The sequence below is a fragment of the Myxine glutinosa genome, chromosome 1, assembly GCF_964187855.1.
Source record: "Myxine glutinosa chromosome 1, kmMyxGlut1.1, whole genome shotgun sequence".
In the NCBI taxonomy this organism is placed as follows: Eukaryota; Metazoa; Chordata; class Myxini; order Myxiniformes; family Myxinidae; genus Myxine; species Myxine glutinosa.
This window is the reverse complement of record NC_136261.1, coordinates 126,178,605-126,191,983: the sequence shown is the minus strand read 5'-3', so window position 1 is coordinate 126,191,983 and position 13,379 is coordinate 126,178,605. Positions and strand designations below refer to the sequence as shown.

Below are 13,379 nucleotides of genomic sequence, written 5' to 3'. Positions count from 1 at the left end.
TCTAGAAGCTGAGGGGTAATGGAATACACCCCTTCTCAACACTTCGATCTTCTCAGATGACAAGATTTAAATATTTTCTTGGTTTAAATAAAGACCAGCTTTTCACTTTCCTTCTGCACTCGCTGCAGCAGTTTCATCACATCCTCTTTACTTTCTGCCAACAGAGTGGTATCATCAGCATACCTTAGGTAGTTGATACATCTTCCTCCAATCCCAACTCCAGCCTCAATATCATTCAAGTTAGATTTTTCGTCAAAATTATTGTCACCACAAATTAATCGGTCAATTCCGTCCAATGATACTGGCATAATGACAATCATATTAACACGGAGGCTGGCAGGATGGCCTCGAGCTATGCACACTCTCCTCGAAGTTGTTTAGCCTGGGTTTGAATCCCGACCCAACTGTCATCCCGGTGTTTCACAGGCAGGATGTTTCATCAATGTGTATGCCAACCCTCGGATGGTAGTTAAACTGGTGTCCTGTCTGCAAGCATTAATTGGTAGACTTTTAAAATCCCACGGAGTCCTTCAGGAATAATAGGTGAGCTATCGGCGGCATCCTGAACAAATTACAAATTCCTGCCTTAACCTCAGTCAAATGTCAGGCCTGGCCAGCCGGTTCGTGAAAGACTTAGGCCAAGCTTACCCCTGCCAATCCCACAATAATGTGGGAATAATTGTGGCTGCTAAACAATAAGAAAAAATTAACAAACCGCCGTCCGCATGTACACGTGATCCCCTCCCCCCCCCGTCCAGTCGCTCCCGGAGGGAGCGGCTGTTTCTAATAAAAATAAACATACAAAAAAACTGGTGCACGTTACAGAATATCAAATCTTTTCAATATATTGCAGCAATCTCTCTTTTGCTTACTTTCTCTCCAGTCATGGCAAAAGGTGCATTAAACCATTGTTCAAACGTGCTGCAGCTCCTGAAGATTGTCGGCAACAGGAAATTGAGCAATGCCCAAAGCTCAGGGAGCTTGTTCTGCAGAGGTGTGCCGGTTAGTAGGATACGCCGAGGTGCTAGGTAGTGAGAATTCAACACCTGCGAAGAGAAAAAGGTTTAGAAAAAAAAGAAAAGAAAAAAGAGGAAAAACAGTGATTTCAACAACGATTTCAAAACAGATTCCAATGATTTCAAATTTCAACGATTTCAAAACAGATTCCAACACCTGGAATCGCATCGAGTAAAGAAGGGGAAAAAGTTAATAAGAGAGATTGAGAGAAGAACAATGTAGTTTGAAATCAAGATTGATTATTTTTTAAAAATAAATAAAACCCCGGTAGCTTAATATAATGAACATTGTTCATCATGAAGAAGTTTCTGGATTTTAATCTCCAAGTTATCAAAGATACACACAACTCCAGAATGTACTTGGGGCATATGATGTCATCCTTGCCCAAAACTGAAAATACTGATCAAGGAACGTTTGCATGTTTAAAAGAGGGAAGCTACAAAGGATTTTTAGAGTCCCAACATCAAAATAACCTTTTCTCTCATGACAGACAATGATAATTTTATTTATTTTAAAGCACCATGGGTATTTCGATTCTGGTATATGTGGGAGCAACCTATTCATTGGCAAGAAATCCATTTTAATTCAGAAAGGTTCGGTTATTACTTGGCAAAAAATAATTTTTTGACAAGTATGTTGATCACCAGTTTGTGTGTGTGTTTGCGTGTTTGTCTGTCCACTCACTTATACTTGCCTACAGGTCACAATTTTAAACTGATCTTCACGAAACTTCACCAAACGGAAGAGTTGGTGGTCCGACAATATCCTATTTTTTTGGAGTTCAAAAGGCCAAAAGGTCAACATAGGCCAAAGGTCAACCACTTTTTTATTTTCTTCAAATTTCTAAAATCCTCAATTTTCATCAGATTGCCTTACTTGAATTTTGAATAGAATTTGCATATCATCGAACTGAATTCAACCACCAATTATTTTGAGGTTAACATAGACCAAAAGGTCAACATAGGCCAAAGTTCAACCACTGTTTTCAAATTTCTAAAATCCTCAATTTTCATTCCATCAACATGAAATTTGAATAGGATTGTCATATCAGCGAACTGAATTCAACCACCAATTATTTTTGAGGTTAAAAGCATTCTCTATTGAGTGCCATTCTACTGTGTTCTACTATGCCAAGTGTCGCTCAATTAGTGATTTTTCATTTATATAGTAATCATATAAGATCCTGGTGTTGGTGTTGGCTTAGCGGTTAGGGTGCTGGCTTGGGATCCGAGGATCCTGGGTTCGAATCCCGGTCGATCGCTGAATTAACTCCAGGGGGGTTGACTCAGCCTGTCATCCTTCCGAGGTCGGCAAATCGAGTACCAGCTTGCTGGGATGAATGATCCCGGTGTGTACCCCGATTTAGAATAGGTACACCGTATCCCTGCGCATCGTAAGAGGCGACTAAGGGTTGGCGTCAGGAAGGGCATCCGGCCATAAAAGCATTGCCTCAAACAGGGAACCATGATTGTCATGGGGCCCGCTAGGCTAACCCCCACTCTCGTGGGGAAAAATGGCCTTAAAACGATCATTCATTCATTCATATAAGAATAGCAGCAGTGGGGGATGGGGGAAGGAGAGGGGCGGAGGGGAGGGGGCGGGGTGGGTAAACAAAAGTTCCTGGTGTAGTTTTTCAAAAGTACATTTACCCAGAGTTAAGCTCATGGGAGGACGTCGATAAACCAAACCATCTACAATAGGGAAAGGAACAGAAGAATCATTGAACAAACAAGATGCCATAATCACATTTTGTACCTGAGTGAGCTTGCAGTGGTGGTTCTTCATGCGATGGCCCTCATCCACAATCATGTACTTCCACCGGATCTGATGAACACACAACAAACAAAACAACAACAAAAAATTTACTCGGACATTTCTACAGTTACACTCCAATGACACCGAGTCATGTCTTTAACTTGGTTTGATTATACCAGGTTAAAAAATGGTTAACATGAATATTGTTTGACTATTTTCAAGATTCCACTGGTCTAACATGAGGGTGTGAGACGTCGTTTTCGACGAATCTCTTCCCTTTGTTGGCGTGCTCACTAATCATTGTGCGTGGTGCGATGGCTGTATAGTCCAATGCGGGACCCACAGCATCTACCACAAACATCGCAAGTATGGACTGGTCCCAGCTCAAATGGACATTGGCAGGTTTTCCTTTCTTGCCTCTGCTGTCTCTCGATAGCAAGTCTCCCACATTCAAAGTGTCCAGGCTTTTGCGGCAAATGTTACGCCAAGCTGATCGGTCTGTGGCCTGATGTTCCCAGGTGCCACATCTGGAATGGCACAAGACTTGAGTGTAGACTTAAGGGCGTCCTTATAGCGCTTTCTTTGTCCACCATTGACTGTTTACCAAATTTAAGTTGTCCATAGAAAAGAGCTCTTGGGATTCTGTGTTCTTCCATGCGTGTGAGGTGTCCTGACCAGCGATGCTGGGCTTGCATCAGGAAATACTCAATTCCTTGGATACGACTGCAGTCTTGGATTGAGGTGTTAGGCATTCTGTCTCGCCAGGTGATGCCAAGAATCTTACCAAGGCATCACATATGTAATTGATCAAGGCGTTTGATATGGCGACAATATACTTTAACATAAACCCCATGTCAATACTCCATTCAACAAGTAACCAATTTCTAACTCACTATCAAGCATGTGTGCATTGTCTTTTTCTGTAATGTATACATTTCTTAATGCCTCTGCTGTTATTATGGTTACTCATTGAAGCCAAAAATGGCCATTCACATATGACATGCAACATTTGGGTTTGTGAATTATTTTATAGTGATGAAGCCACTACCCACACAGCGATAAGCAAGCAGTATAACCTGGTATCAAGGAATAACCAAGAAAACCAGACCACTTGCTACCAGCAAATTATGCCCAGAATGCCAGTGATACCATACATACCCTTCACAAATGATACCGTATATAATCGTATATTAACAAACGGACCCCCAGCTTCACATCATAGGGATGGCACACTGTGACGCAACGCCTGATAATAAAACCCAGATAAGACATCTTCGAGACAAGTGCACTTACTATCTCTGCATCATGTTGGACATCAACACCTCCAAAGCAAAATAAATTACATACATATATTAGAGCCGACAGTTTGGAATAGTCAAATGAGAGATTATTCTGCAAGTTTCTGCCAAGGATTGATTCCACATCCAGAATGAAAAATTCCATTTTCATTGTAGAATTCCCATTCAAATGATTGTACTTGAATGAATGTTGAGTCCAGATGGATCAAAATTCAAATCAAAGGATTACAGTGGGAAAGTGATGTACATTGTACAAGAAAAATTGGACTCACCAGATAACTTACCTAATATATGTGTCCTGAAGCTGACCAACTGCAGTGTGTATATATGTGTGCGCGTGTGTGCGTGTGTGTGTGTGTGTGTGTGTGTGTGTGTGTGTCAAGGTTTGAAGGTTGTGGTGAGGTCTTGTACTCAATCAAGATGGCTTGCTTACACTTTCTGTATTCAAGTACTGTATGATGGATGTTACAAACGTTATTTCTCTGCGATGTCTGGCTTTTTTGGCTACCAATTTTAATCAATGAAAGTGAGTGCTACTGACAAATAAGAAATAACAAGCATGTTGGGCTTTTTGAGCATGTCATTGTGGCTTTTTTATTTTGAGAGCATCTGTCGTATTTTTGGCGGCGGCTAAAAAAAATCCATTGTAAATGGCTGTTGTGGCACCATTTTTAACGGTGACGCTTGCTGGTGCAACAACTCTCTGTGAGCAATTACAATCGAAGTTTCCTACAGAAAATCTAGTGCGAATGTCCACTCAAAAACTGTACCTTTGCGAGGATGTGCTTGTCTTTGATGATGTACTCATAAGTCGTGAGCAGAACATTATACTTCCCACTGCGAAGCTGAGGCACCACAGCACGCCGTGCCAATGGGGAGCCCTGCGGATAATGGCAAGTCACAATCCTTTTCACCTACGAGTATGTTGCAAATCGCTGCATCAAAAATACACACATCAATAGTACAATACAGTACAGAATGAAGAACTAGTTTTGCTTGTGAAGGCTCGTGTTGGCACACAGGTAGAACAATGGGTGAATACAACAGGATGTGCTGACAGGTTACAAAACAGCCACCTGCGGTTAAAAGGAAAAGCTGAAAAAAGTGAGGAGCAAGGAGAAGCTGACAAATCGTGTGTTAACTCTTTGTCATTAACCATGTATTTTGCTCCGACGAAGGGTTAACGCCCAAAACGTCAGCTTCTCCTTGCTTCCCACGGCGGTTAGCGTACCTCAATAAACGTCCTGCTGATTTAATCCATTATACACAATACAGTAGCTGAGGAGAACCCAATCAAAGCTGACCAATTGAAAGTGAAACAATTTTTTCTCACCTTGTACGAGATCTTGACAACCGAGGGTCCCCACTTATCAAACTCAATAACCCAGTTGGACAGGGTCCTGAATGGGTAACAAGCCAGGTACAAAGACGTTAAAGAAGGAAGTTTCCGTTTCAAATTCATGGAGTGGAAAAAAGGTTGCAGCTCAACATGGAACATAGGAAGAATTTTTTTTTTTTTTTTTTTTACAAGAAATGCCCTTTTAAAATAAATAATATATTGGATAAAATAAGCAGATATTAAAAACGTTTAAAATGAATTGCGAGGAGGATGGATAGAAAAGAATGAAGAAAATACAAAAGATTAAGACTAGTGTGAGATAAATGATCAAATAGAGAATAAATAAAAGGAATGAAAAGGAAGGAGAAAATATAAAAAAACGAAATTGATGGAATTGAGGGACGAGGGTTATGTCAACCGTTTCAAAAGACATGCCAAAACAACTCATCCATTAGATTTTCTCAGCCTGCTGTACAACCGACAGGTTACAAACAGAGGGGTTGTTCTTCCAGTCTCATCACATTATAAATCCTCAACAAATTCGGCCTCGATGAACCAATCAAACCACTTTTTGTCGACCTGTGTCGTTTTATCAACTCATTACGACGACAAATGTTGAGTCATCTAATGACAGAACAGTTTATTTTTCAAAAATTTCAGGCAGAGACCAACACTTAATTTACAAGTATGTACAAAATTTTAACTTAAATTACACATATCCAGCAAGTCGCTGATTTAAGTCGAGTCTATTTGCTCATTGTGATGGAACGTCTAACACATTATGGGACAATAGTGAGTTTAAGTCAGGCTCGTCCGATACAACGCCGTTCTAATTTTTAAATTACAGAGTACTTCCGTTCATCCAATACCAGGGGTGCGTATCTCTATGAATAAACTGTATAAATAAATACTTTCATGTCCCTTGTTCTCCCTCCCCCGTTTACTTATTAAATACGCATATGACGTTACTTTGTCTCTGGATGATTTGAATCGCCCTGATTGCAAAGGCTTTAGTTATTAATTGTCCGTTAAAGGAATTTGGGTTTGGAACGATTATCGTCCACACATAAAGCACCCCACGTCCGGCGCGGTGACCACTCGCATCGCCATTTGAGTTCTGGGTACGAGGGAGCACCAGCACGTTGCTTAGCCAGCTCAGACGTTGCATCAAAGCCTGGTAGCACCTGCCTCTCTCTCCCTATACACCCTCCACTTTCAAAATGAATGATCGTTTTAAGGCCATTTTCCCCGCTAGAGCGGAGGTTAGCCTTGCGGGCCGGGCCCCATGACAATCATGGTTCCCTGTTTGAGGCAACGTTTTTATGGCCGGATGCCCTTCCTGGCGCCACCCCTTAGTCGCCTCTTACGATGCGCAGGGGTACGGTGTACCTATTCTAAACCGGGGTACACACGGGGATCATTCATCCCAGCAAGCTGGTACTCAAATTTGCCGACCTCGGAAGGATGACAGGTTGAGTCAACCCCCCTGGCGTTAATTCAGCGATCGACCGGGATTCAAACTCAGGATCCTAAGATCCCAAGCCAGCACCCTAACCGCTAAACCAACACCAGGTTGGCCACCTAGTTACGTCCACAATGTAAATCGGTGACTTACTTTATTAGGTTTCATTACATGTTAAAGTTTATTATTTAACAAATAAACAGCCATTCAGTAGCGAGCAGAGCTGATCTTGGTGCATTGATTTCCCCTGTTGTGGTTCCGCATGTGCTGGAAATTATGTCATTACATACTTGCTCCTTTTTCTAATTTGTTGTACAATGAAAGAAGTTAACCAACAGAGGGCAGCAGGTTCACAGAGCACTAAATGAGAACAGGGAGACAAAGGCATTGAACATGAGTGAAAGAGTGGCAGAAGGGAAAGGGGCAGCCGTGAGTTAGCAAGTATACAAGAGAGCAGGAAAAGCACGAGAAAATGGGAGAAAGCACGAAGTGACAATGGGCAGCACTCTGGAAAAACTGGTGGGAAGGACACGAGACGAGAAACACAGGGAATCAGTTCCATGGACAAGAGAAAATGGGATGTAATGGAGGTTAGCAATCAACTTGGAATTGGGGAGTGCACATATCGGATCCTATAATGGGTGTGATGTGGGTGGGCTGGGGCAGGACAGAGGGAGGAGAAGGAGGGAATAACTCAGCCACAAAGTGGAGGTAGAAAATAAAGTCCACCAAACTGCCTACGGTGTGCAAGAAACAGCACTTGAGACTCAACCTCATGCCAAGATATGCTAATATAACAAAGAGCGACAGACTTGTTAACCTAGAGGTTAGAAAGAAGGAAAGCAGCTGCACCATCCCATATTGGGGATCCATACTCCAAGATACTTTGGATGAAGGCCTTGTATACTGTAATGAGGCCGGAGAACAGCTCCGAAAAGACAACTTTGTGGAGAATACCGATGTGTTGGTCTGCGTGAGAGGCCAGCTTGGTGATGTGCTCCAACCAAGACAATTTGTGACAGATTGTGAGCCTTTACAGCCCCAGCGATTGTACTTCCAGGAGTTGCTTAAATAAGTAGATATGAGGGTTCAAAAGCTGATCCTCACAGAGGGACAAAGGGCCAGCATGGGAATTTCTAGAACAAGAGATGTTCCAGGAATCTGACCAATATGCTATTTTTCCAGACCTGCCAAGATGGATGCTTCAGCAGTCTGTTTCTCAGAAGTGTGGCGTACTGTCTTGGACAGAGTGCAGTTATCTGCACAATTGTATGGATCTTTGACTAAACAAGAAGCGAGGTCATCAATATAAACCAAGAAATACGTCAATAACGTCCCCCCCCCCCCCCCCCCCATTTGCTGTTCTAGTTCTAGTTGTACATGTTAGTATAACATTGTTCGTTTACTTGTGTTAGGTTCTATGTATTATCGCACAAAAGCAGCAATTAAATTTGTTTTGCAATGGAAAGGAACCCTGTTATTCCCATTGGTTTCTATTACATCTGCATCGCATTTCACCTGATGATGCGTGGTGGTGGAACATTGAGTGGTGTTCTACTGTATTTGCTGTTTTATATTGTTTTTGTCAGCCTTTAGTCCAATATTTTATTCCCTATAAATCTATTTTTTGTTTATCCTATCTGATCCTTTTAACAACTGCCACTTAGCTTCAGGATTCCATTACATATATATATATATATATATATATATATATATATATATATATATATATATATATATATATATATATATATATATATATATATATATATATATATATATATATATATATATATATAGTTATGTCGGGTGGGGTGGGGTAGTGATATGTAGAGCCAGCTAGATCTGAATAGGTAGCGTGCTTCGCTTGTCGCGGTAAGGAATCTGACCTGTAATAAGTTCTGTGTGTTTAGGCGTTTTGTCGGTTAAGAGTACCTGTGAACATACCAGGATGTTCGAGTGATAGGTAGCGTAGGGATTAAAAGATAACGCCCTGGTATGTCTCACCTGGTAGCTAAACCTTTGTCCCTTATGGCAATGCACACCAACATAGACATGTAGTTAGGTCCCTAGTGCAACACTAAATAATTTCCTTCCCTGACATGACTTTGAAAGTCGAACAGGCAAGGAAACCAGGCCGGGGCACTGCCGATGATGGCCGCCGCCAATTACACCTCCGACAGGCCTAGCCACATCGAGTGCCACGCGCTATGACCATGGAACAGGGAACGAGTGTTGGGGTGGCGCGGTAGGCGTGAACCTCCAGCCAACGAGTCGGTGGAGGGCACTGATTGAGTGGCGCACCAGGGCTGACGTCACCACCTCGGGAAGGTTATTTAAGGGAGCGCCGAACGGCATTTTCTCTCTTGCCTCTCTTGCATTCTCTCTGGCAGCTCTTGCGGCTCATGCTCTTGTTTGCGCAGCTGGCCCTTTTTGGACATCCGGCGCTTCGTCTTGCGCAGCCCGAGTTGAGTTGAGTCATAGCCCGAGTGAAGTTCGCTTGCTTCTTGCATGTTTGCTCCGGGAGAGCTGACTGGGACGTGGCAGGCCGATCGTGTGTGAAGATCGACCTCGCTTGGAGCCGCTAGCCTGCATTGGACGCGCGGTGCTTTTTCTGCTGTGGGACCTTGTGGTGCTTGGAGCGGTGCTTGGAGTGGTGCTCGGTGCTGTGGTGCTGGAGCGAGGGACCTCGTGGGTGCATCGGGGCCGAACAGAGCCGTGTTCCACGCCGGAGATTGAAGACGAGGGACAGATAAAGGCCAATACCCATTACATTTTACACGACGAGACAATTATTTTCCTTTAATCTATTCCTGTGTCTGTATTTGACGTCAGTGTGTGAGATCCCAATTTAGTTACATTATTTGATTATCGTCGCGTTTCTTTGTTCCGATTCTTATTTCAATAAACCCTTGTATTATTTTCCATTCCTTTAAAATATTGTTTGCCGTTTCAGTTTGTTCGCCTTCCACAGGTACGCGCTTTTACCGCAGCTTCCATTTTCCTTCTTCCTCCCGCATCCATAGTTGAGTCCGTGTTTGGTTGTCGCCTCAATTAAAACCGTTTAGGCCTATCCGCGGTCTCTGGTGTTAACCGGAGTCGCACGACAACTGGTCGTCAGTAGTGGGATTGAACCCTAAAAAAAAAAAATGGTGTCAGAGTGTGGAGAATTTGAACGAATTTTTTTTTGTAGTCGGAGGCGAAAATTTGATATAGTCGATTGGCCATACGAAGCGCGATATCGCGTCTTCGGGAAATTTAAATTCGGGTTTTGAGATAAAATCCACGCGGGGTAGCGATCTTCTCTCGACGGAGGAGAAGGTAAGCTATACGGAAGGAGGGATGGAAGATGCGGGAAGCAGAGGGAGTGAGTCGGAAGTAGTGGGGGTAGAGGGTAGTGTTGGAACTTTCCCCGCCATTGGGACGGGCCCGATAAACGACCAGATTTTGGTCTTCTCCTTTCCTCTGCCTTTTTTTTTTGAGGCTTACTATTTTCTCTCCAGATCTTAAAAAACAAATAAACAAACAAAAAAACACAACATAATTATTTCAGTCCCAGTGGGCCTAGCGCTCACGTAAATGAAATCAATCTCATTTGTAAGTACGCTTGCTCACGCCGCACCGCATGCTCAGGAAATGCGATTTTCGAGACATGTACATACGTACGTAACGTGTACAGTTAAAGTTAGTTAGATAGCTACCTCTCTCTAGCAAGAGTGCGCGTTATCGATCTCACGAATGAACTTTTTTCGTAGCTTTAATTGAGCTCCTGATGATGTACAGTAGACCTCGGTCATAAAATAGTCTTCATTATCTCTGCCACTGAAAGTGGATGAAGGTTATGTTTTCAACCCTGTCTGTCTGTTTGTGAACAGGATATCTCAAAGAGTTGTGGACGGATTCGGCTGAAATTTGGTGGATAGGTTGGGTATGTGACAAGGACGAAAGGATTAGATTATGGTGAAAATTCAAATCCATATACGGATCAGAGAATATTTTTATTTTTTAAATGATTCTTCACATTGAGTGATAGGGCCAAAACAATATATAGCATTATATTTCAAAAACTTGTGGATGAGTTGGTTAGGCGACAAGAACAAGCTAATTAGATTTTGTGTCAGATGAGGATCCAGTTCCGTGAGATACAAAACGTAAAATGTTCAGCCTGGTGGAGGTATTCTCTCTACTGAGTGCTGTTCTAGTTACCTTCGCCAGAGTATTGCATTTGAGCCTGTTTGTTACATGGCAAAAAAAAAAAAAAAAAAAAAAATTGACAAGTATGTTGATCAATCCGGTTTGTTTGTTTGTCTGTCTGCTCACTAAAACTTGCCTACAGGTCACAATTTTAAACCGATCTTCACGAAACTTCATCAAATGTTCGAATTTGTGGTCCGACAGAATCCTATATATTTTTGGGGTCAAAAGGACAACATAGGCCAAGGTTAACCACTTTTTTCAAATTTCTAAAATCCTCAATTTTCATCCGATTGACTTGAAATTTGAATAGGATTTTCATATCAGCTAACTGAATTCAACCAACAACTATTTTTGAGATCAGCATAGGCCAAAAGGTCAACATAGGCGAAAGGTCAACAAAAATGTCAAATTTCAAAAATCCTCAATTTTCATCCGATTGACCTGAAATTTGAATATGACTTACATATCAACTAACTGAATTCAACCACCAACTATTTTTGACATCAACATAGGCCAAAAGGTCAACATAGGCCAAAGGTCAATCACTTTTTTCGAATTTGTAAAATCCTCAATTTTCATCCGATTGACTTGAAATTTGAATCGGATTTTCATATCAGCTAACTGAATTCAACCACCAATTATTTGTAAGGTCAAAAGGATGCTCTACTGAGTGCCATTCTGCTTTGTTCTCTTTTGCCAAGTGTCACTCTACAAGTGACTTTTCATTTGTCTGTTTGTCCGCAGAGAAGAAATATGATTTTCTCTGCAACCGTTGGTCCGATTGACAGGAAATTTTCACCATAGGTGCACCTCCTCCATTATAATTGTTTAATGATCATTATGACATCAAAGGTCACGTGGTATAGGCGCTATCTTGGAAAAACCGAAAAGCTTTGCACCTCTATATCTCCGAAAGTGCTGCATCGAAAAAATTGACACATGGATCATTGTAAAGAACTCTCCATGGGGAATAACATATGTGAATGATGATGTCATAGGTGCCTCCATTATGACGTCATAATTGGACAAGTACAAAACTTCATCCGATCAAGATGAAATTTGTTGAGTGTCATCTAGGGATAACTTGTTGGAGAAAAAAAAAATGATGTCATTGGTCAGGTGGTTCGGACGCCATATTTGTTTTAACACAAACGCCTTGAAAACCATTAAAAACATGTTCTGGGGAGGGTCTGCAATCTCCGATTGCTCTTTCTTGTTTGTGTATGCATCCAGAAGGTTTGCAGTAAGTTTTTGAAGCCATGGTACGCTTGTACGGTATTCCATGGAACCCAGATCCTAGGGGATATGTTAAACAAATTTGCAAATGGGGAGTTTGACCAGGGATCGCCCATCGACGATATAAACTACCATACAGCTCAAGTCAGTCGTGAAAGTCCGCATATATCTAGTACTAATGCAGTACGTACAAGCACAGTACGTACAGCAGACAGTGCCACTGCTGCCGTAGATGTATATGGCGAACGTCATTTTTAATGGTATATGAGATGTGTGTTGATGGTAGTGCTAGTCTTTGGTCTTGTAGACTTCACCATGTTGCAACCATCTTGGAAAAATATCAAAAATCTGGAAAACATCAAATAGTAAGGCGCCATCCTCCCCCTCCTCCTTTTTTTTTTTTTTGAAAAGCTGAGACGAGAAACTAATAATCTATTTTACTTTGCCTTACATAAATTGCCTTACATAAACTGAAACTAATAATCTATTTTGTCACAAAGCACACAGATGGGAAACAGGCATGGTAATTAGTCAAATCTGATGCCATCTCACGAGAGAGGGACGATGATGAGGAAGGGCCCGTTGACCTTCTTCTTTTCCATCAGGTATGTAATGAGAGCAATTGTCTGGATGGTCTTGCCCAAGCCCATCTCATCCGCCAATATTCCATTGAGGTTATTGTTGAACAGAGACACCATCCACTCCAATCCTTGGACCTGCAGAGACAAACGATTCCTTGTTAATGTAGGTGGAAATTGAAGCTTAAAAACATGCATTATGGGCTCTAGTGATGTAGACTGTTGGTTCGAGTGCCAGGCAGGTCCAATAAACAACAATATTGGACATGGGAACAGTCCCTTGGTGAGAGCAGGACCTGATAGTACTTGAGTTGGCCATTGACCAAGAGGCTGGACTGGCATTCAACCGGCTCTGAGATGGCGTGTGCCATGGTATAATACGATTGGGATCCACGCACACCTGCTTGCTTCCGATATTCATCGTCCACATCTTGACGGGCAGTCCTGATCACATGCAACATTTTACATGCAACACTCATAATGTCAAAACAAAAGCG

At 42.0% G+C, this 13,379-nt stretch overlaps 1 protein-coding gene across 3 annotated transcripts in view; it reads right to left on the bottom strand.

The window, feature by feature from the left end:
• LOC137428089 (SWI/SNF-related matrix-associated actin-dependent regulator of chromatin subfamily A member 4) overlaps positions 1 to 13,379 on the bottom strand; it is a 155,443-nt gene that overhangs the window by 56,768 nt on the left and 85,296 nt on the right. For all 3 annotated transcript variants that reach the window (XM_078776859.1, XM_078776863.1, XM_068118032.2), the window contains exons 15-20: positions 13,179 to 13,326; positions 12,857 to 13,020; positions 5,404 to 5,470; positions 4,841 to 4,951; positions 2,773 to 2,841; positions 873 to 1,046 (exon numbers count right to left, since the gene is read on the bottom strand). In XM_078776859.1, the coding sequence (XP_078632985.1) occupies positions 873 to 1,046; positions 2,773 to 2,841; positions 4,841 to 4,951; positions 5,404 to 5,470; positions 12,857 to 13,020; positions 13,179 to 13,326 (733 nt within the window). The remainder of the gene's footprint in view (positions 1 to 872; positions 1,047 to 2,772; positions 2,842 to 4,840; positions 4,952 to 5,403; positions 5,471 to 12,856; positions 13,021 to 13,178; positions 13,327 to 13,379) is intronic.